At 36.1% G+C, this 25,969-nt stretch overlaps 1 protein-coding gene across 1 annotated transcript in view; it reads left to right on the top strand.

Moving 5' to 3' along the window:
- CRYBG2 (crystallin beta-gamma domain containing 2) overlaps positions 1-25,969 on the top strand; it is a 1,696,066-nt gene that overhangs the window by 1,295,099 nt on the left and 374,998 nt on the right. Inside the window, exon 6 of the mRNA XM_044084069.1 lies at positions 7,583-7,701. Coding sequence (XP_043940004.1) covers positions 7,583-7,701 — 119 coding nt within the window. The remainder of the gene's footprint in view (positions 1-7,582; positions 7,702-25,969) is intronic.

The following is a 25,969-nucleotide window of genomic DNA, read 5'->3' as shown; positions in this document are numbered from 1 at the left end:
ACTCAAGGATCGGATGGGGGAACATATTAAAGCAATAAGGGACAATGTTCATACAAATACATTGGCAAAGCATGTCAACCTAAATCCTGCACATTCATTTAAGTTCATTATTTTGGACACCTTGAAAAGTAACAGTGGGGGGGGGGCTTGGCCAGTTATCCTTCAAAAGATGGAATTAGGATGGCAAATGCATCTTAGAGCACACACATGGCCAGGGTTAAATGGGTCCTTATCATTAGGTAGCGTGTTGAGATTAAAATCTTTGGAGAGATGACACTTATTTTATATATTCTGATTTTTATTTATGATTTTTATTTATGCACTCAATATTAAAACATGAATTGTTCTACAGAGAGGTATTATAAATGTTTTTAGAGTATTTCATAACACATTATATTACCTTATAAGATCGCATTTCCTTGTTCTGTACCTTGGTTTGCATATGTTTTAATGAGGGGTTTGTGTCTTTTGTCAATTGGAGGGAGATGGACAAATGAGAATGTTTTTAGTAAACAGGAGAAGGTTTTTAAACTACTGGAAATGATGTTTAATTTATCGGAAGAAGTTTGTCACAGTTACAAATGAAAGCGCTTATCCTTACATGTGTTTGAAGACTTATTTTTTACCATTTGGATTTTACTTCAGTAAAATTAACTTTACCCTATCGCCTGTCTGGATCCACATTCTTGGTTTTTTTGAACTTCCCTTACTGCTACAACACTCACAATGCATGCAGCTGATGAGTGAGAGCATCCGTTCCATTCCTGGTGCAGGGACAGGTGAGAAAATGGTATGCAAACATGGCAACAGAGAAGTAAGGAGTAGAGGCAAACACAGACTCCCTGGGTTTGTTTTCTGAGGAGGAATGGAGATACCTGGCATAAAGAATTATGAGGGTGACCAGATGGAGGACAATGAAGATATTTTTCAGTGCAATTTATTTATGGAGTTGAAAGGATAGAAGCAGGAAGAAGTGATTATCGACCATCAAGTCAGGAGGGTTGCAGGATCGCTCATTGGTCAATCCAGTTGATCAGAGTGAGCCAGAGACAGGGAAGAATTTATCTTGGGGTGAAATGATGAAAAGAATACATAAAGAGAATGAACAAGAACTTGAGAGAAAAAATATTTACAGAAGTGTCTGGACAACAGAAGGAAGAAGAAGAGGGAGGAAGAAGACAGAAGCAATGGAAAATAAATAGAAATGTAGCTAGAATTCAGAATAAAGAAGAGCAAGAAATGAACAAGTATGAAATATGGGCTAAGATAGTTGTGCCTTTGGGAATCAAGGCACAAGAATTTTTATTTTGATTTAAAGGGAATTATTGTGACATTCTATTTGAGACTGCTGCAGTACTACCAACTGTTTTGGGAGATTATGAAAAAAAGAAAAGACACGTATCCATGGAATTAATATACTGCAAGGACTTTCTTTCCTGAAAAAAGTTTGCATACAATTTTGAACAGAAACTGAAAGGAAAACTGTTAAAAATATTTATTAAAAAACTTTTGCAAAAAATGAAGGGCATTCCTAAAGTATTTGATAACAGAGGACTTTGGATAGGGGCTTGCAATAGTAATGTGATTTTGAAAATGGAAAATGCAAAAAATTGTATATATTCCTAGCATGATTAATATTGAACATCATAGAACTGTTAAGTATTGGAGACAACCAATTTCTTTTTGAGGGAGGGGGGGGGACATTTTGTAGGGAATTGTGACAAAAAAATGTATCTGTGGGAAGATTGGTCTTGATGCAGAAATGTGCAATTAAATGTTATAAATGCAGACAAACAGGTCATTTATGGATGGATTGTGAAAAAGGGAAAATACAGAACTTAATAAAGAGGGACTGATTAGAGAAAAATAAAACAGCAAAGAGCAATAGCAACAAAAATACAAAAGGGAGAGTACATACACTCATACACAAAAAGAAAATAAGATTGATAAAAAGGAGAAAGGGAGATGTAAAGTTGATCAGATATCAGTGATGGAGAAGATATAGATTGGAAATAGTTAAAAATAAAAATTCCAATGGCAAAAGTGTTAAAGATAGGAAAAGGAAATTCCAAGATGTGAGTTTGAAAGTAAAAAGAAAAAAAGAAAAAGAAATGAGATGGATAAATAAATAATGCATTGCAAATTAAGGAAAAGAGAAGCAATAAATCTTAGAATTGTCTATCAATGTCAAGAGTATAAAATGTAGTGAGGAGGATAATCGAGTCAAAATGGTGTAATAAGTGTGAGATAGATTTAATAGTCTTAGAGGATGCTAGAGGTTTAATTAAAGAGGAAGAGGACAAACACAAAATTTATAGATGGGCAGTATAATACGGAATTTGGCTAGAAACATGTTCAGGGATAGCTATATTATGTAGTATGCCAATGAAACATTGATAATACTTTAATTAGCTTAAGACTATTAATAACAGTTGTGTTTATGTGGGAAGGAAAAGGTTGTAGATTTAGCATTATATGCTTATCTAATATATAAAAAACAAAAATGATTTCAAGAAATGTTGGACTATGTCATAGTAAACATTGATGTTACAATAACAGGAGATTTTAATTGTGACTTAAGGAATAAAAAGCAAAAAGAAAAATTAGATAAGAAAATAATGAAAGGAATAATACAATGTGGGAATTTAGAGTTATCGAATATGATAAAAGTACATATTGAAGAGGACAACTGAAAACAGAAACAGTTTATTTTGATTCCTAAAACTATAAAAATAGTAATAGATGAAGAGGTAGAAACAGGATTTTCAGATCATTTGGCTATATGGGTAGAAATATATAATTGGGAAAGGAGTAAAGAGAATAAATAAAGTAAAGAGTAGAAGGGAAAAAATATAATGGAGTTATAGAAAGATAATTTGACTGTGAGAGATTTTTACAATAACTATTCAAAATGCCGGATAATATTTAAAGAGAAATATAAAAGAAGGTATTAAATCTGGGAAATAGAATAAGGTGAATAGAAAAAGACAAATATAGAGAAACACAAACATCTATATTAGAAAAACTGGATAGAAATGAAGAGGAATATATTAAAGGATGAAGAGATTTACCAAAAGAATCAAGAAAAAATAGGAGATGTATTACATAAACAAAACACTTTTACTAGGAAAATAGGAAGAAGAATTGCTATATTTGAGTAAAAATGTAAAAGAACAAACTGGTATAATGAGAGAAATGAAAAATAAATATAGAATAGCTGAAAGAGAGCAAAGAAATATTATGGATATTATTGTGCAATATGTTAAAGAGATGGTAAAAAAAGAGAGATTAAAAAAAGAAATAATTGGAGAATGAAGCAGTTTACAGAATAAATGAATAAAGAATTGGAAAAACAAATTACAATTATGGACTTAGAAATATACTGAGGAAAATATATAAATTCAATAGTAGGATAAGATGTATAGTATATTTAATGTATAAGAATTTGACACAATGGCAAAACAAATTTTTGGTTAAAGTGTTTAACAAATGTCTAAATTATAACATTTGTTATGCAGAAATGTGTAGGGGAGTTATGAGATTTATATGGAAAAAAATGAGAGAAGAAATAAAAAAAAACTAAAGACTAGTAATGATGCATAACAAAGATTATAAGATATTTATGAAAATAATGCAACAGAGACTAAAGCATAGATTGAAATATGTAATAGAAGAAGGCATTTATGAGGTTAAAGTTACAGGAAGCCAATAATTACTGATTATAATTAGGAAAATGGCAGATGATATCAATAAAGAACAAACGGAAGCAAAATTAATGGTGTCTGATATAAACAAAGTATTTGATTCAATAGAACATGAAATATTGTGATAAATAATGTAAGTATATAATTGTTATAAACAAATATATTATGTGAGTCAATGTATAAAAATACTAATATTAGGATCTTAATAAATGGTTGGTTAAATGAAAAAAAAACTGAGATGAATACAGGTTTAAACAAAGATGTCCAGTGAGTAATATTTTATTTGTAGTGGTCATGAACTATGTAGTAAAAGAAAGAAATGAAGAAATGGAAAATGTTTAGTATATACAGAAAATGGACATTTCATATCCAATTATTATGATATATGCAGATATTATAGTCTTAATGATTAAAATAGAGAGAAATGAAAGAGGCAATTATATACATGCATAAAAATTGCAAGAAGTTGGATTAACAATGAATAGAGAAAATGCAAGGGTTTTGGAGACTAGGAACAGTTAGAAGGAATACAATTTGGAAGAAAAGCATTATTAATATTAGGAATTCAGTTTGGTGAATATATAATAAATGATCAATGGGAGAAAACTTTTGAATGAATTAAAAATAATTAATGTTATATGGAGGAGGTATAGATTATCTTATATGAAAAAAGTACATTTAATTAATGCAATGTTGTTGTGTCTTTCTGCTTTTCCCGGTTAGGGTTCGCCACAGCGGAACTCCGGTCCGCTAATGATTGGCAGTAGACTTTTACGTGCCAAGTTGCCAGCCCGGACGCACAACCTTCAATGAAGGTACACCCATTCATGCATGTCTCCACACACAGTACGCTCTGACTGACAATCGAACAGGGCAATGTCTAACTGGGAGGCGACAACGCTGGGAAAATTTTCACGCATAGCTAACATGTATATGATACCAACAGATCTGGAGAAACAATTTCTTGAAATAATCTTTAGATTTATATGGTGATCTTTGATGAGTCCTGTCAAAAGCAGAGTACTGTACATGAATAGGGAATAGGGGACTAGGATTATTAAATCATGTAGTGCATGGCTTCATTAAATTTATATAAGGTTTTGAAATGGATAAATATGCAAGGAAAATGCATTGGTTGTAAGAATATTAAAACAGAAATATGAAAGACAATGTTTCTTAATGAAAACAAATAAAAGAGAATAGGGATGAATGTAGAGCTAAAGATCTATACAAAATAAAAATATGGAAATTGAAAGTAGAAGAGGTAGAAGAAAATAAAAATATTTAGTATAAAAACATAATGACACAAAATTATGGAATAAGTCCATTGAAAAATTTAACAGCTGTAAAAAAAAGAATAAATATGGGGTACAGTATGGGTTGAATGTCAAGATTGCCTATGGAGGTTGCAAATAAATAAATTGCCAGCAAAATTAAAGATGTTTTATAAAAAAGTAGGTCAAAGGACATGTTATTATTGTAATGAATTAAAGAAAGTAGAACATATTTCTTTACAGCTTAAAAAAGTTGAATTAGGGGAAAAATGATGGAGGAAAAGAGTATTAAAGGCATAAGTGATTGCAAGAAGATAAGTGTGGATATGATTGCATGTTTTTTATAAAAATTATAGTGAGGAATATGTCAAAAATATAGATAAGAAAATGTTTCATATTATTTGGGCAATATTGAATGAAAGACTGAATAAAATTTTGTTGAATAGAAATCGGGTAATACCAAATATTACAAGGAAAATCAAATAGTGGTTGTGGAAAAATGAGTAGGGGTCTATAGAAACAGAAAAATGACAACGTAACAAAAAGAGGATTGTATGTGGATGGAAGATCATAGAATCATAGGAGGTTACTAGGCTATTGGCCCTAAGGCCCTTATAAGCCTAGCCAAGAGTTTAGCCCATGTTTATACAAGTCAGCACCCAAAGCCCCTGTCCAGCAGGGACAGGTGGAATCCTAGGGGTGTATTTTATGTTTCCCAACCATTTATCCAGGTTGCGCTTAAAAAAGGATAATGAGGTACTTTGCTTGACTTGGAGAAGGAGACTATTCCACAGATGGGGGGAGTCTCTGGGAGACAAATCTGTCCCACCAACAAGTCCTATTGACATCACAGACCAGGTTGAGGTTGCATATATATAGGTTGCTTGAGTGGAGCTTGACTTGTGGATATGCAACAGTCTCATCAAGGCGGGGTCTGTGATTGCTTTGTATGTTAGACAGAGGTCACCTCTGAGGAGTCTGTATGAAACTGAATAGAGGGACAGGGCTTTTAGACTATCTGTGTAGGGTAGGTATTTGAGGCCCTGGATTCTCCTGGTAGGGAACCTATGTGGTCTCTCCAGCTTTTGCATGTGCTTTGTGAGTACATGCAGAAGGGGGTTTGTACTCAATAATTGGCCTTATAAGGGAAGAATACAGGGATGTTATGACTTCTTTGTCCCTGGATGAGATACCCTTACTTATGAGGTGGGCCATGTAGAAAGCTTTCTGTACAACAGAAGCAACATGGTAGTCACCAGTCAGGTTGCTTTCAACCTGGGTGCCCAAATCCCTCACTACTGATTGTGTAATTAGGATGTTGTTATTAATGTGATAATATGTGGGGATGTCACTTTCCCCAGAGAGGATGATGATGCATTTTATGGCATTCAATTTGAGGCCATGTTTCTGTCACCAGTCATTTGTTTGGGTGAGACCCTCATGGAAGACATCCACGTCACTAGGGGAATTGATGACTGCAACCAGTATGCAGTCTTCTGCAGACTTGGTCAGCCATAGCCCACTGGTATTGGCCTGCACCTCAGAGAAGTATATCCTGAATAACAGATCAGACCAATTCCTGGAGTATATCACTCATTATGGGTCTACTGCTTGAGGTGGCTTCCCCTATTTTGATTAGGTGGGTTCTGTCAGGGAGCCAGTTTGCTACCTATCTGGTAACATATGGATTGATGCCTAGTTGTGAGAATTTATCAACTATGCCAGAGTGGGGAATAGTGTCAAAGGCTTTGGCCAGGTCAGGATAGTCAGTGTGCACTGTGTTCTCCTCATCTATGGCTTTGGTGATTGTCTCAAAGATGTCAACCAGATTTAATAAACATGACCTCCCCTTGACAAACCCAAATGGTGTGGAGTCAAGTGTTTGGAGGTTGTCATTGTCCCCTTTAATGAATTCTATGATAATCCATTCCATGGCCTAGCATATCAGGCTAGTTAGGCTGATGGGTCTATAATTTCCTGGATCGGTGGGCGCTCCACCTTTGTGTAAAGGGATGGCAGTGGCTGTCCTTTTACAAAGCCAGTACTCAGGCTTTGGTTGAATAGGGTGCTTAATGGGGTTGCAAGTTCATACCGGAGTTCATGTAGGGTGCAACCTGGGATGTTATGGTGGAGTGGGTATCTTTGAGTCAAATTTGGGGGCCTGTAGCTAGCTATGACATTCATTTTTGTTTTTCTCTTTGAGTATGGACATATCAGTGCCTCCCCTGTAAGTGTTTGTTTGCTTCTTAGAAATGCATCATATCAAAAGAGACTTCAAGTCCATAATGCCATGTTTTCCATATGAAACAGCTAGACGTTTGTCCAGCTGTTGTTGTGACCCAGAGTCATCATGATTATATCTTTTTCCTGGACATACAAAATTGTTGAGGGAGCACAGGCATATCCCTGGCATAGCTATATTAGAACAAATCTCAAAATCAGGAGCTGTTATTTCTAAAAATCTGGACTTTCTTGTAAAAGCAAAAGGTCATTTAAAATAATGCATAACTAAGTGTAATTAAACTTATATATTGTAAGTTCAGCCATAAAATACTGCAGTTTTTATATATTTTTGTTAATATTTTAATTATCTTTCTTTTAAAGCTTTACATTTACAACTCGTCAGACTTTAGAGGAGAAAGAAAAGAAATTTGTACTGATGTTGCTGATTCAACGTCCTGGGATTTGCCATCTCTGATTTCCATCTTGGTAGTAAGAGGAGGGTAAGTGGTATGCATTTCTCTCTATTAATTAATGTGATATAAACTATATTGTCTATGACATATTTGCCTTCTATCTCTATTGTTAGTTTTCTTCATTTCTGCATTTCATCTATATCAGACCAACACGCACACCTCCTCGCTCTCTCTCTCACACACACACACACACACACACACACACACACACACACACACACACACACATACACACACACACACACACACACACACAACTATCTAAAAATATGAACCTAATACAATGTGCAGTGTACATTTTGATACATTATAAGTGATCGCAGTAGACAGTAAATTCATAGATATCAAGTCTATTTACTGCACTAAGGATTAATGAATGCTTCAGTTTCAGTGTTCAGACACAGATTTTGCAAAATGCTGAAAATATAGAACTGTGAAAGAAAAACTTAAAAAGTTTTGTTTTCAGGTGAAAATTAAAGAAGATCATTGCATTTCAACAAGTGGATCAATTTTCCAAACATGTGTTAATTCAATTTCCTTTTGATCTTGTAATAAGTTAAATTAGCAGACTTCAGAAATGAAATGCATGGGGGCGTGGCCAAGGATGAACACAGGATAGCAGCAGATTTCTTCACCTCCACCAACATAACTACACTGACAAGAAATAATTACTTTAAAATTCAACTAATGTAATAATTTTCTTTCTAAAAACGTTTGGAATACTAGTATCTTGAATAATATCTAAAAAAGAAAGAAAATTTAAATAAATTTCCTGTCAGAAATCTTCTTGGAAATTTCTCTTTCATCACCTCTGCTCAGAATGAGTTCCAGTAAGGCTAACAGTCAGGATTCCAGCATCAAGAAAGAGCTTCAGTCTTTACTATTAACTATTCAGCAACTAACAACTAACATGGACAGACTGGATGTTAAAATTGATAACTTTATAGAAAAAAACACAAAACAAATGGATTTGTTACATCAAGACTTACAACATCAGAAAGCCCAGATTACAGGTATAGAAGAGACTCTTAATGATATGGACAACAGAATTCAGGAAGAAGAAATTAACATTGAATTTTTATTGAAACAGAACACACACCTTCAATCCAAAATAGATGACCTTGAAAACAGATCCAGGCCTTAATAATATAAGGATTTTTGGACTGCCAGAAAATATAGAAGGTAACAACATTACTTCCTTTTTAAATACTTGGCTTCCCAAAACTTTAGATCTGTCAGAAGCATTTTCTTTTGGTATTGAAAGAGCCCATAGGTCTTTATCTAATTCTAATACAAATAAAAAGTATCCTAGATCAGTTATTGTAAGATTTTTATCATCTTATGACAAGGAGATGGTATTAAAGGCTGCATGGGCTAAAGCTCCTATAAAAATTAATGAGGCAACTGTGCGTTTTGACAATGACTACTCTTCCTTGGTAATAACAAAAAGAAAAGTTTTTTTGCCATTAATAAGAGAGCTTAAGAAAGCACAGTTCAAAACTCATCTTTTATTTCCTTCCAAACTAAAAATCTTTTTACCAGATGGCCCTAGAATTTTTGAAGACTTGGACTCTGCTTTGCTGTATATTAAAAAAAATAAAATATTAGATAAAATAGAAGATATAGAATGGGCTAGCCCTTCGTTAAAGAGGATGGCAACAGGAACTTCTTGGAAGACTTCAGAGAAGCAAAAAAGACTAAAAAACAAATGACATGTTCTATATTTCTTTGAACTCTTTAATTACAGTTACTACATTTTCAAGAAAGCCACAAATATCTTAAGGATTTATTCAAAGTTACTTTTTGTGTGCAAAGAACTGATTTTGTTTTATAAATAATCAATCTTTCTGAGGAACAAATAACCTGTTATGAATTAACTTGTTTCTCTTTGTGATAAAGAGACCTAAGGTTAGTAATTTGATACATTTCCTTTCTCTTCTTGTTTTAAATAATGGCATTCTCTTTAAACTATACATTCAGTGAGGGGTGGGGGAGGGCAGGGAGAGAGGTTTGATGGAAAATATGAAATAAGGGGAAAAATAATTTATTAGTTTTTTTAAATTATTTATGCTGTTTAAATACTGTTGCTAAATATTATACCATGACTTAATTACTTAATACATGATTTCAAATAATATGTCATGATATAATTGCAGTTAACTAGAACTAAAGTAGTAGAAAGTAATATGTCTCATGTTCCACTTTGTTAAAACAAACAGCAAGTAATATATCTTTGTAAAAACAAACAACAAGTAATATATCTTTGTAGATACTCTTTGTAGGTCCTTTTTTTTTTTTTTCTCTCTCTCTCTCTCTCTTATCTATAAAATTATATGCTTCTGATAATACTGATATGTGTATGTAATAAGATCTGTATGAGAAAATGAAATGGGGCATATAAAAATAAGTTGTGTTTATGTTAAACAACTGTAGGCTTGGTTTCACTGTCATAGAGACTGTAATGACTTTTAAAATGCTTCGAGAAGGTTTTGCACTGTTTAGATTCATTTGTATTATAAAATGAATGCAGTCACTTGCTTTTACTAAAATTCCCGCCAGAATGTTATGGGAGACAATCTGGGATGTGGGTTTCCTCGTGAATAGTGTCCTTGAGTCGTTTTAAAAGCTTCAACACTCAGAATACATGCAGAGAAGCTGAAAGCAGCCATTTTGAACTTTGACCCCTGATTTCACACTGACACATCGCAGATCCAAGAAGTAAACTGTTTCAGGAAGTAGAACTGCTGTAAATGTGACTTTGTGATGAAAAACAAACTTTATGACACCTAAATGTGAGTTTTCTTTATAATAACTTACTTATTTAAGATGTAATTTATAAAATATAAAAGTTAAAATGATTTTAAATGACTTAATATGACATAGTAAACTAATGAGATATTTTAGAAGGCATAGAAGGTAAAACACATGTACACTTGTTTTTGAAAGCTTATATGACTGCAGCACTTTAATGTATATAAATGCTTATGATTTAAACATATGTAATGTTATAAATCATTTGCCTTGACTAACAGACAAGTACATGTATCATTATGATTATATTTTAGAAGAAATTGTCATGTGACATATTTTAAAGCTGCAGTTCAGATATATAAAAAAGAGATGGCTTTCATCACAATGATTTATGTATAACTAGGAATCAACATTGCTGTGCAGTATGTTCTTTTAACTTATGCATGAGAATAAATATTTATTTAATTGGCAATAATAAATATGAGAAGGAAGCTTTTGGTGCAAGTAACTTAAAGTTTTAAGAGCTTTTAACTGTATTACTATGGCAGAAAATGGGAATACCTTATTATAAGTAACGTCTGAACCATAATAGCCTAAGATAATATATGTTATTGAATTCAAATGAACATAAACAAATAATAAGAACTTATTCTTACAAACTTTTATTAAACTACCATATAGATATTCCCCTTTTTTTTCCTCTCTCTCTCTCTCTCTTTCTCTCTCTCTCTTCTTTGCTCCCTTTATCAAGATTGTTAGAATGCTATTTTGATTATGAGTGTATTATACAGAATAGATGTACATAGCAATATTAGTTGTTTCAAAATGTTTTATATGTTTATATGAAGCTGTTATAAAAATTGTTTAGCTTTGTTATAATAGATAATCAAGTTAAATGAGGTTAACTTTAGTTAATAATAGTTAGTATTGAATTAATTTGGTGGCAGTTGAAGTACTGCTGCTTAGGATAGGGGGATAACTTGAATGGTATTTGCTACTCGAAGTTGGAGTTTTCAACTCCAGGCTGGGTGCACTGTTTAATCCAAACATTATTTTCACCTGATTATTGTTGTATGTATATAGTTTTGACATCCACATCACATTTTATAAACTCATTGTCACTACAAATAAAAGTAAAACTTACACAAAATTCCATAAGATTTTCATTAAATACAGCTATAATTAATGGAACACCTAAAGGAGGAGACATAATAATACTTATTTTGTTAATTATTATTCTGATTATATGTTTTATATGTTCATAGAAGTTAAATGGTATCTCTAAAAGGAATTTCTTTAAACATTAATGGATTGAATAACCCATGTAAAAGGGCAAGTTTAATGAGATATATTAATTTGCACAGAGCCAACTTAATATTCCTTCAAGAAACACATCTCCTGAAAAAGGATATAGATAAATTAGCCACTAATAAATATACAGTCTTGGTTAGCTCAGAACACACACAGAAAAAAAGAGGAGTGGCTATCTTATGGAACAAAAATATGCCCATACCTAAAACTATTAAGTCTTATAAAGATGATAAAGGAATGTTTTGTATGGTTACAATACAGATTAATGGGAAAGTATACACATTAATCAATGTATATTGGATACCAGGAATTGGCACTAATACAGTGAAACACCATCTCAATAAGATTATATCATTTTCTATAGGAGATATTATTTTAGCAGGTGACTTTAATTGTATCCTACATGAAAAAGATACTACTACTACAGAAAAGAGGGAAATTACATCGAATGCAAAACATTTAAAGGATTTTATTAATTTATATCATTTGAATGATATTAATAATCAGATAGATTCTAAATCATTACCATACACTTTTTTTCTAACAGATATAAAACTTATTCAAGAATAGATAGAGTCTTTATTTCTAACCAAATGGTAACAGACTTAATTAATTCCAAAATCATTTCATGTCCTATATCAGATCATAATTCAATTGTCTTTGAATTCATGGTAAAGAGTACTTATAATGTCCAGATCAAAAGAATACCAGCATACTTAACTCAACTAAAGGACTATAAAGATTATATACTTACAGAGGTGCAACATTTCTTAGACTTAAACACTACACCTGATGTCTCCATTGTTTACATTTGGGATGCTTTAAAATCATATTTGTATGGACAAAGTATCAGATGGTATAATAATAAAAGGAAATCCTGGGACAAAGAATTACTAGATATTCAAAGCAAATTAGACTCATATAAACATAATAATAAAGAAAATATTATGGACAAAAAAGTCATTGAGGAAATATATAAATTAAATGAGAAATACAAAGAAATTTTAACTCATAAAGTCAAAATAACATTAGAGAAATATAAGTTTTTGTCTTACTCAATAAGTCCCAAATATTTACATAGACTTAAAAATAAAACAAAAAGGCTGAATAAACAAAATCATATCAAAGAAATTTTCTCTCCAAGGAAAAAGAAGAATGTTTCTAGTTTACCAGAAATATTAGATGAATTTAGAAATCACTTTCTTAAAATTAATCACAATAACATTAACATGGATTCTAAAGATAAAATAAAGAAATTTATAACTACAAACATGAACAAAAAACTTAATAAACAACAGACTAAATTAATAGATAAAGATATTTCATATACAGAGGTTATTACACAAATAAACAAACTTAAATCAAACAAAGCACCAGGTAATGATGGTATTATACCAGAGATTTATAAAATTCTTCCTAAAAGTACTTACTCATTAATACATAGGGTTTTTATTTCAGCTCAAAATGAGTTAACAACTCCCCCATCCTGGCAATACACATTTATTTCACCAATTTTAAAACCCAATAAAGACCCAACCAGATGCACTTCATATAGACCTATTTCATTACTTAATGTTGACTATAAAATGATTATGAGTATTTTTGCTGACAGATTAAAGACAATCATTCCAGGTATAATAGATATAGATCAGACAGGCTTTATTATAAATAGAAATACTTTTGACAATATAAGAAGAACTTTAACGTTAATTGATTATGCAAACAGGAAAAAAAAAGACTTAACACTTATTAGTCTTGATATAAGTTCAGCATTTGACTCAGTAATTTGGGACTACTTGTTTATCTTATTGAAGTGTACACATTTCTCTGATGCATTTGTGAATCTAATTGAACATCTATATAAAGGAGCATTGGCTTACATTAAGATAGGAACATATGTCTCACAAAAAAATACCCATATTAAAAGGTACAAAACAAGGGTGTCCACTCTCTCCACTATTATTTACTTTAATAATGGAGCCTTGGGCTAATTTGATTAGAAACAGCACTGATATAGTAGGATTTGATATAGATGAAAATACAATATCTAAAATTCAACTTTTTGCAGATGATGTTCTAATTACATCAGCAGGAACTAACTCTTCTATGCAGTCATTATTTGATAAAATGACAGATTTTAAAAATATCTCTGGTTTGATATTTAATGAAGAAAAAACTAAAATATTACCTATATACACACGAAAAAATGTCCTCACTAATGATTTTCACAAATATATACCCAACTCAGGTCAGATAACTTACTTAGGTATAATATTAACTAAAGATATTAAATCTATTATACATAATAATTATAGTAACTGTCTTCATAATATACAAAATCATTTCAATAGTTGGAACAATATGTTTTTTACCATGGAAGAGAGACTCACAATTATTAAAATGATAATATTCCCTAAGATATTATATTTAATACAATCAATAATACTCCCACCTACAAAAATAATTATTAAGAAATTGAATTCACTAATGTTAAATTTCTTATGGGCACCTAATAAACCTAGGATTGCATTAAAGAAACATACTAATAGCTGGTCTCAATGGGGCATTTCATTCCCAGACTTTAATTTATATACTATCTCTTCTATTATAAAAGTTATTACTTTGTTAATAGATCAGTCATATGTTGCAAAATGGAAGGATTATTGGGAACTAATTAGCATTCACTTCATGAAAATCTCCTTAATACATAAAAATACTTTTGTAAATAACCCCATGTTATGGCTATTGAAGGAATTTTGTACTTCATCTATTACACCAAAATATCTAGCTAGTTACCCATTAAATATTATTATTAGATTTCGTGATTTTATATTTATGCATCCTAAGTATAAGGAATGGAATTTTATCCTATTCCCTATAATGTATACACAAGGTATTCTCTTATCAACCACCTCTGAAAGAATTCTTTTAGTCACAGAGAATGATTTAAAGTATTGGTATCAGTTGCTGTCTGACAACAAAGTAAAAATTTAGACTTCTTAAAGCAAGAATTTGATTTGAGAGAAACATGTTGGTTAGAAATTCAGACTTTTAGACAACATCTTATTAATAAACTTGATTTAATGTCTTTAACAGTTAAAGAATCTGTCCCAATTCTGATTGATTACTTGATATTAAATTTACAACATAGGGTTTCTGATAAAGGTAAGCTCTCACACATACATAAAATTATTAGAGAAGAAACTCATTACAGTTCAGATACTTATTGGAATTATTTTATTTCTATTAATGGTGAATCACCAAAACAACAAGATAAACAATATATATTGGAATCTGCTTATAAAACTACTTCTTCTATTAATTGGAGACTTTTTACTTGGAAATTTTTACATAGATCTTTCTATACACCTTTAATGATGAATAAAATAAATAATAAAGACAACTTATGTAAGAGATGTAATGTAGAAATAAATGCTGATTGGGCACATATGTTTTATGACGGTATAAAATTCAAGGAATATTGGATGTTAATCAATGATTTTTTGCAGGCTCTTTTCACAGATAATTTCATTGTCTCTAAATCACTTATATTATTTAACACTCCTGTTCCTAAAAGTGTTAAAAAAGTTAAACTTCCCTTGTTATGGTCTATTCTAGCAGTGGCTAGAAAAATAATAACCAGAAACTGGATTTCAGATACTCCTCCTTCATTTAATGAATTTAAAAATGTTATGACAGAAGTGTGTCATATGGAATTAACGACAATAAAGTCAAGAACTACTAGAAAAATGTCTTACTATACTATATGGGATACTTTACAAAATCTGTTAAAAAAATCTTAGTTTCATTAGTAAGACATTACAGTTTAATCAATTGATTTGATTTGTAGTGGATGTCTCTGTAAATATTTTGGTTGTTTTATTAAATGTTATAACTATTTACATTTTAATTGCTTGTATAAGATTGTTATGATATTTATTTTGTATGTTAAAAACAATAAACTTGTTTAAAAAAAAAAGAAATGAAATGCATGTTACAATAGAAAAGTAAATTACTTCATCTCTAACGATAAACAGTGTTGAAGTCCTGTAATGCATAATATTACTTTATGTAATTTATAGGTCAAGGATAAGAACACGAGCCCACAAAGTGATTTCAAGGCAAGCGATAGGATAGGGCTGTCACAGCATCAATTTATGTGCAAGACTGTAATGGTTTTGCCAAGGAATAAGGCATTTCTTTTCATCATGTCAGTAGCAACAAATTATAAAGTTACTCATTATAAAGGACAGTTGGTGTGTATGGGGTCAAATCTACTCACCGTCAATCAATTATGAAGGGCAGATGATACTGTTGGGGTTGGAATGTCACCTCTGCCAACTAAAATATGAAGAAATATCTAAGCTGATGTAAGATGAATCGTCTGCCTGTTCAAACACCACTGGTATCCTGCAGATTAAAATAAAAAAGAAAACCTAGTAGTTGATTGGCAGCACTAAACTGGTTACATACATTTAATGTTTAACCTTATCTTTATGGCAAGGTTTTTGGTTGAAAATGGTACAAGAAAGACCATCTGAGCTGGGAATTTCTGGTTAAAGGCTTATAGTGCCTGCATATTTGATCTGCTTCTTACTGAAATTGGTACACCTTGTTTGCTGTAGCATAGACTAGATCCAGGCCTGCTGAATCTAGCTTTGTTTGTATAACTTGAGCACTAATCCAGGCATTCTTTAAAGTATTCAATTGTATTTATTACTGCTTGGTAGTAACTTGATTAAAGTGTAGCTATCATTCTAAGTCTTTTGGATTAAGCACTTGGGCTTCAGACCAGTTGTTTTACATTAGGAAGGTTTGTAGCCTGCACTGTGGTGGCAGGACAGGTAGCTTACATCCTTCTAAGTTGGGAACTGCTGATTGAGGGCTCAGTGTCTCTTACTCTAAAAGTGTATTAGTTCTGGTTCAAGCACTTGGGCTTCAGGCCAGTTATTTTACATTAAGAAGGTTCGTGGTCTGCACTCTTGTGGGAGGAGAGGCTGGACTCTGCCCTACTGAGCTGGGAATTCCTGGTTAAAGGCTAATAGTGCCTGCATATTTGAACTGTTTCTTACTGAAATTGGTAGACCTTGTTTGCTGTAGCATAGACTAGATCCAGGCCTGCTGAATCTAGCTTTGTATGCTTGTTGTTTGTTTGCTTGTTATTTCCCTGAAATGCTAATTCCACCTAAAATGCAGCTTTTCAGTGCTGCTGTGGATCCCTAGTGATATCTGCATTGCTTACTGCACTTATTTCCTTTTTTCACTTGAAAGAAAGTTACTGTTTGTCATTTTTGCATTTAAGTTACCTGTAACACATTGCATTTAAGATACCTGGCACTTGCTCACTAAAGCAATTATATAAGTCAGCACTAAAAAATTAAAAGCACTACACCCTCACAAACTCCCCTTGAGTACCTTGTTCCCCATTGACCCTTTTTTTTCAATTATAAAGGAATTCCCAGTACTATTCTAGCATGTCCAAAGGTCAGTTGTCAATCTCCTCTCCGGTCCAGCTGGTGAATCTGGGAATCTTGAGGCAATGTTACAACTGCCTCATGTATACAGACAACCCTCTCCTCCTCCCAACAAATTCCAACACATGTGAGAGATGCAACAATATAGCCATACTGGAGGCTAAGCTCTCTCAACTCAGTACTGGTGAAACCAGTCAGGAGGAGAAGGAAACCACACTCACTACAATTCCAGTTTCACATAGACCTACCACGACAGCAAACCAAACACATAAACACACAAAAACATACTCGGAGGCTCTGAATAAAAATCTGCCTAAGCAGCAGAGACCTCCAAAGCAGACACCCAAGCAACCGCTAACCCAAAACAAAACACGTGCAACACATAGCTCACAAAGCCAGTGTGCCGAACAGTCACAGTCCTTAAGGCTAAACAACACACCTGATACACTTGTAATAGGTGACTCTATCGTCAGGCACACTGACGTCCCGCTCACCAGGCTGAACAAGGAGAAGGTCACGGTGAGCTGCCTGTTGGGCGCTAGGATCCGCCACATAACACAAGCACTCAGGTCACTCCAAGGCAAGTACAAATATGACTCAGTCATTGTCCATGCTGGTGTGAATGACCTGAGATGTACCTCACTGGACTACATGAAAAGAGACATAGAGGAGCTCTCTGAGCATGTAGCCCAGGCTGGTATGACCCTGACCGTGAGTAGCATCTTACCCTCACCAAGAATGATGCCACAATATGAAGACAAGATGATCAATTTCAACAACTGGCTTAAGTATTGGTGTCATTCAAAGGGGATCCAATGCCTGTCAGCCTGGGATGACATGCTCGACAAGCCACGATGCTTCGCTAGGGACGGCTTGCACCTGTCACCCCTGGGCTTTCGGATATTGGCAAAGGCTCTTGCTACCCCATAGTGCCTTTTTTAGGCAAGGCTCAAAAGACAAACCCACCTCCATAGGTATCACAAGGGATAAGACACTAAGAGTAATGCTACTCAACGCCAGAATTCTAAACCTCAAGATGCACGCACTCGAAACTCTCCTTAGCATTAAGAACATCGATATCTGTGCAGTAACAGAAACCTGGTTCAAGGCTCCCGAGAGCACCCCAGCACTTCCAGGTTATACCTCATACCATGCTTTTCGGCCCCAAAACTTGGACTGAACCACAAAAGGAGGGGGAGTATCAATATTCGTCAAAGATACCCACACCTCCAGGTTGGTTGGTGGCACAGCACGAAGCATCAGAGACTATCCATGTGCAACTAACAGTGGGTAAAACTGCCTTCCAGTTTATAGCCTGCTATAGATCACCCTCCCAAACCCGGGAACCCCACTCAGCCTTCCTGAGAACACTGGAAAATATGAAGGTCTCTCCAAATACCATTACATTGGGCGACTTCAACTACCCAAACATAGACTGGGAGCATTACTCTAGCTCCAACACCCTAGCCCAAAGGTTCCTAGAATTTATAAACTCACATGCTATGGAACAACTTGTTACCACTCCCACAAGAGGGGAAAACATACTGGACCTGATCATCACCAACATGGGGACTCTATGCTCCAGACCAGAAGTGTATCCCTCACTGGTAAGATCAGACCATAAACTAATCTCACTGGATATTCACATCCCGACTCCACCCCCTGCCCTGAAAACCACAGTGAAAAACTTCTCTAAAGCAAATTTCACACTCCTCAAAACCAAGGTGGAATCCTTCAAAGCCCCCGGGCCTGTGGAAAATACAGCCCAGACCGCAGAATCCTTTATAAATGCATTCTATGAACACCTTCAGGAATGCATGGATCATGCAATTCCAAATAAAACCAAGACCCCAATCCTCCAAAGGCAGACGTTCTGTCTGGTGGACCCCAGCCATAAACAAACTATACAATAGAAGGAGGAAGTTACTACATGATAGAGCAAAATCCCAAAAAGGGAAGGCATCTCTGATCAGTATTAGCAAAAAACTACTCATAAAATCGTCTAAGGCCAGCTTCGAGAGAAAAATTGCACAGGATACTATGGATAATCACAAGGCTTTCTTTAGTTATGTTAGGAACCTGGGTGGGAATTCCCAGATATGCTCAGAATTAGTCCAAAATGACAAAAAATAGACCGAACCCACAGACATTGCCGACATCCTAGCTGACAGGTTCAGCGCAAACTCCCCCCCCCACCAAAAGGGCAAATATCTATCCCAGCAGAGTGCTGCCCCCCTGACATCTCAGATGCTCAGGTAAGAGCTGCCCTCTCCAAAGCAAAAAACACAGCATCAATGGGACCAGACGGTGTCCCGGGCTGCGTCCTACATGAACACCAAGAAGAGCTAAACCCAAACATAAAACTACTGTTCAATCTCAGCCTTACTACAGGATATGTACCCAAAGAGTGGCGTACAGCAACAGTGGTCCCTCTCCACAAAGGTGGTGCCTCAACGGATCATGGAAACTATCGCCCCATAAGCCTGACTAGCTTGGTCTGCAAAGCTATGGAAAGGATCATCATGGACCTCATAAATAAAGATATTGGGGACCTACAGACACTGGATCCTACCCAGTTCGGCTTTGTTAAGGGCAGATTCTGCCTCTTAAACCCGGTTGATTTCTTTGAAACAGTCACCAAGGCCATTGACGAGGGGAAGGTGGTCCACACAGCCTACCTGGACCTCGCAAAAGCCTTTGATACAATACCCCACTCGGGCATTATAGATAAGCTCACCAGCTTAAATATAAACCCCTATGTCACTAGATGGGTTGCAAACTAGCTCAAGGACAGAACCCACATGGTTAGAATTGCTGGAGCCATGTCAGACTCCAAACCAGTTACAAGTGGCATCCCACAAGGCTCAGTCATGGGACCTCTCTTGTTCGGTATATATTTCTCGGAGATACAGGCCAACACGGAAGGACTGTGGCTGACCAAGTTCGCAGATGACTGCAAACTGGGTGCCATAATCAACTCTCCAGCCGACACAAACATCCTCCAAAAGGGCCTCATAGAAACAGACAACTGGTGCAAGAGCCATGGCCTCAAGCTTAAACCCCAAAAAGTGTATAGTCATCCCCTTTGGCAAAAACAAAGTGCCCACAAATTACCACATAGGTGGTAATCCATTAAGTACAGAAGAAGTAATTAGGGACCTGGGGACCCAAGTTGATAGCAATCGATCATTTGACAACCACGTGGCCAAAGTGGTTAGAAAAACATTTTATATAGCCCATCTAATCATGAAGAGATTCACATCTAGATCAGGGGAGGTCATCATGCCTCTTTACTCATCCCTCATCAGGCCCATAATTGAGTACAATGCCCCTTTTGGGATGTACCTTACCAGACACCTGCAGCAACTGGAAAGACCCCAAAAGTACCTCACCAAGAGGATCAAAGGGCTCAAACAGATGCCATATGCTGCCCGGTTAAAGTAACTCCAGCTCTACTCAGTGGCATACTGCCTGCTCAGAGGCGATTTGTGCCTGACGTATAAAGCCATGTCCAACCCGGAATTAATGGACATGCTGCACCTCAGAAAATCCAAATCCCATCGAGCTACACGCTTGATAGACTTGAACCTCTGCACTGAAATAAATAGGACATGCTGGAGGGACAGATTCATAACCCAGAGGCTCCCTTCACTCTGGAATAAAATCCCAGTCCAGGTTAGGCAGAGTCCCTCATTGACTCTCTTCAAGAGGAATCTTGATGAGTGGATGGGAGATCGTAGCTTTACCCCAGGTATCACTTCTGTGTCACTGTTAGACAGAGGCACAGTATACTAACCTCAAAAAAGGGCATAGCAAAATTAATTTAAAATGGGTGGTGAAAGCCAAACACACTCTGGCTAGGCTTATAAATGCCCTAGGGCAGGTAGCCTAGTATGAACCTATGAACCTATCTTATTTATCCTGCTAAAAATTAATACATTAAATTAATTATTAAGGACCTTGGTGGTGACAGATGGTATATTAAAAATAATGACTTTTCTTCCCACAAAAGTCAGCATGTGCTTATTATTAACAGTTTTGAAGACAGTAGCTTAAGCTGTCCCTGGCAAAAATAGACTTTCCCATTGAATACTACCATGTCTGCTCATATCAGAAGATGGAATGCCAAAGATTATGTTCTATGTCGCAGAAGTATGTAGCTAGAGATATATTTCTGATAAAGTAAGAATATCTGGAACATGCAACCACTCCTTTTTTACAAAAGCTTCTAGTACGTATGTTAAATGTAAGATCAGAGAGTGTTTCCAAAAATGTTCATGGGATAAGACCACATTTGGTACAAGTGGATAGTTATCGCAACTAATTTCCGTGTTGTCACAGTTATTGCATTTAGATAGGAAGAAAATATACCAGCACAAATGCTTATTACATGATCCAGGAAGTCAAAGAACAATTCGGCTTCACATGAAAGAAAGCGATCTTAGATTGTAAAAGCAAGCCAATATATCTCCATACTTAGAAAACAGTAGAAGTATCATGTAGATCTATCTATCTATCTATCTATCTATCTATCTATCTATCTATCTATCTATCTATCTATCTATCTATCATGTAGATCTATCTATCTATCATTGCTGGAGCCTTCCTGTGTCCTGACAGACTGCTCTTCAAACTATCTGGAGATATACAGAGCTAAGTATATTTTTCTGGCACTTCAGAGTTGTGTACTGTTAATTGTTGCTTGATTAATTTTATATCATTGCTGGCTGACTTAGTTGTGCACTGTTATTTTTGCTTCACTGTATAGTTTTTCAGATCTCTGCTGAAGGTGTTGTTTAGATTTGGAGGCTTTTGCAGTTGCCTGCCCCCATTGTAGATTTGATCTGGGACCCCCCCCCCAGTCCCATCTCTTTACCTCATTCTACCTAATAGACTCCTTCTGCACTTGTTTTTAGTCATTTTTAATTTAATTGCATTTTTTAAACTGTTTGGTCTAACATTGCTATATACTCAAGTATGCTAGCTTGCACTGCATTTAGGGTTGCTACCTGTCCCACTTTGCGAGGGACAGTCCCTGTTTGGGCAGTTGTGTCCTGACAAAAAATAATAAATATGGCAAATGTCCTGAGATTGTAGGACATAATTATGTCCCATAGTTTATGTAATAGTTGCATAAAATAGTTATTTCTGCATCTAAAATACCTAAATGTTACAAGAAACAGAATAAGCAACTAAACTGCTACAAGAATAAACTTCTGTTTAGGCAGACAAGTTAAGTTCTATCCTTTGTACTGACCATGGGTATGTGTCGGCCTGTTAAATCTGATGTGTGTCCCGAAAATGTCCCACTTTGGCCATTTGAAAAGGTGGCAACCCTGAATGCATTTGAATTGTTTTTACTGCTGTTTTAGCTACTTTTCTGTATAAAAAAAAATCTAAGCCTGTTTCCTACCTTTCCTGTAACTAGTGTAGTCCAGATTCAGATTTGCTGTATCCAAGACTGTATGTAAGCTTCTGAGCCCCCCCCCCCCAAACTTTCTGTGTTGGAGGGAAGCCTTCTAGCTTATAAGTGGGAGTGGTAAGCACTAGGTAACCTATCTACCACATAAGGAGTGGTTCTGGCCCAGAAATTGTAGTTATTGGCCATTTGGGCAGTTTTTCCATCTCTCTCAACTTTCTGATTTAAAAGCCCACATTTGCACTTGTTTCCCCCTTTCCTGTAACTAGTTTAGTCCAGATACAGATTCTTAGTTTTAGCACTTGAATTTGCTTATTCGTGATCAGCACTTGTTCAGAACTTGTAAGCACTAAATAACCTACTAATTACTACAGCACTCAACCTTCCTCATTACCTAGAGGAAAACAGTTTGGTACTTACTTTCCTCACTTGCTTAAAGAAAAACAGCTCTTGTACTCACTTTCCTCACTTATCTAATGGAAAATAGTTTTTTATTCGGGCATGTCCAAGGATCAGCTCCCAGTGTTCTCTCCTATCTATCTGATGAATCTGGGCATCCTGGGGCAATGTAGAAATTGCCTCATGTACACAGACAACCCTCTCCTCCTACCACCCAACACTACAACCTGTGAGAGATGCACTTATCTAGCCAAACTGGAGGTAAAGCTCTCTCCAACAAAGACTGAACTTGACAATCAAGAGGAGAAGGTAAACACTTGCACCACACCACACTCATCACATAGTCTCACTAAATCTACACCAAAATCCACACATAGAAACACAAAAACATTCACGGAGACTCTCAATAATAACCTGCTCAAGCAACAGAGACCTCCAAAGCAGAATGCAAGCAACCTCCACCCCCCAACACAACCCAAATGACACATAGCCCGCAGACTCAGTGTACCACTCAACCACAGCCAATAAGGCAAAACAATGTACCCAACACACTAGTCATAGGTGACTCTATAGTCAAGCACACTGATGTCCCACTCACCAGGCTAAACAAGGAAAAGGTTACTAACAGCTTCCTGTCAGGTGCCAGGATCCGCCACATAACCCACGCACTCAGGTCACTCCACAACTAGTAAAAATATGACTCTCATTGTCCATGTTGGTGTGAACAACCTGAGATGTACCTCCCTGGACTACATGAAAAGAGACATGGAAGAGCTCTCTGATCTTGTAGCCCAGACAGGTATGACCCTAGCCCTGAGTAGCATCCTGCCATCACCCAGAATGATACCGCTGTACAAGGACAGAATGATTGACTTCAACAATTGGCTAAGCTCCTGGTGTTATTCTGAAGGGATCCAGTATCTGTCTACCTGGGATGACATGGCCGACAGACCACAATGCTTTGCCAGAGATGGCCTGCACCTGTCACCCCAGGGATTCTGGATACTGGCTAAGGTTCTTGCCGCCCCGATAGTGCCTTTTTTAGGCAAGGTTCAAATGACAAATTCACTACCGTAACAGTAACAGGCAAGCAAAAACTGAGGGTGATGCTACTCAATGCTAGAAGTCTAAATCTCAAAATGCACCCACTCGAGGCACTCCTTAAAATGAAGAACATTGATATCTGTGCAGTGACTGAGACCTGGTTCAAGGCTCCAGAGAGCACCCCTGCACTACCAGGTTGTAACTCATACCACACTTTTCAGCCATGTAATCTGGACCGAAACACGAAACGCGGGGGTGTGTCCATATTCATTAAGGATATCCACACCACCAGGCTAGTTGCTCATAATGCATCCGAGATTATCCAAGTACAACTAACTCTGGGCAAGACCTCAGTCCAAATTGTAGCTTGCTACAGATCCCCCACCATGCCCCAGGATTCCCACTCCTCCTTTCCGGATACACTGGAAAATATTAGGGTACAACCTAACACCCTAATAATGGGCGATTTCAACTACCCCACCATTAACTGGGAAAACTACTCATTTACCAACTCTTGTGCTCAACATTTTCTGGAATTTATAAATTCCAACGCCTTGGTTCAACTTATCCACACCCCACCAGGGGCAGCAATATCCTAGACCTGGTCATTACCAACATGGGCAACCGTTGTTCCACATCAAGGGTCAGTTCCTTGTTGGTCAGATCCGACCACAAGCGAATCACCCCAGACATCCACATCCCACTCCCACCCCCACCCCACCGACCCAATTAGGGAAACCACCGTAAAAAATTTCTCCAAAGCCAACTTCACACTTCTTAAGACAGAAGTGGCAAACTTCACGACACTCATGCTGATGGACAGTAGAGGTACGACTGCTGAATCCTACACAAATGCACTTTATGAGCACTTACACGAGTGCTTGGATCGTGCAATTCCTAACAGAACCAAGATGCTATCCTCCAAAAAAATGAAGCCAATCTGGTGGTCCCCTGCCATAAACAAACTGTACAACAGAAGAAAGAAATTGTTTCAAAAAAGAGTAAAATCCCATGATTGGAGGAACTCCCTGGTCAGCCTCAGTAAGAAGCCTTGATCCCTCATAAAATTCTCCAGAGCTAGTTGCAAAAACAAAATTGCCCTGATTCTAAAGACAACCACAAAGCATTCTATAGCTATGCCAAGAATCTCAATGGTAATGCTCAGATCTGCTCTAAGTTACAGCACAATGGCACTAAATATACAGAACCGACTGATATTGCCAATATCCTGGCAGATAGGTTCAGTGCTAACTTTACCCCCATCTCATCCCCTAAAGGATCCATCTCTATACTGGAAGAATGCAAAGTTCCTGTAATCACAGCTGCACAGGTAGAAAAACACACTCTCAAAAGCCAAGAACACAGCATCCATGGGACTTAGCAGCATCCCATGCTGCGTTGTACACGAACTACAGAATGAACTGGCACCCCACCTAGGTACCATGTTCAATCATAGCCTCACCTCAGGCTTTGTGTCCACTGAATGGTGCACAGCAACGGTCATCCCACTCCACAAAGGGGGAGCCACCACAGACCCCAGGAACTACTGCCCCATTAGCCTGACGAGCCTGGTCTGCAAGGCTATGGAACGTATCATCATGGAACTTATAAACAATGACATTGGTAATCTCCAAACTCTGGACCCTACCCAGTTCATGTTTTTAAAAGGCAGATCATGTCTCCTAAACCTGATAGACTTCTTTGAAGCGGTCACCAAAGTCGTAGATGAGGGTAAGGTGGTTCGCACAGCCTATCTAGATTTCACCAAGGCTTTCAACACCATCTTCCACTCTGGAATTATAGATAAACTCAATAACTAGGTATAAATCCCTGTGTCACAAGATGGGTTCCCAACTGGCTCACTGACAGAACCTACACTGTGAAAGTGGCAGACTCC

This window comes from Protopterus annectens, chromosome 1.part1, assembly GCF_019279795.1.
Source record: "Protopterus annectens isolate FY-2018-M chromosome 1.part1, PAN1.0, whole genome shotgun sequence".
NCBI lineage: Eukaryota > Metazoa > Chordata > Ceratodontiformes > Protopteridae > Protopterus > Protopterus annectens.
The sequence above is the reverse complement of the archived record's forward strand: the minus strand, read 5'-3'. Positions and strand labels throughout refer to the sequence as shown.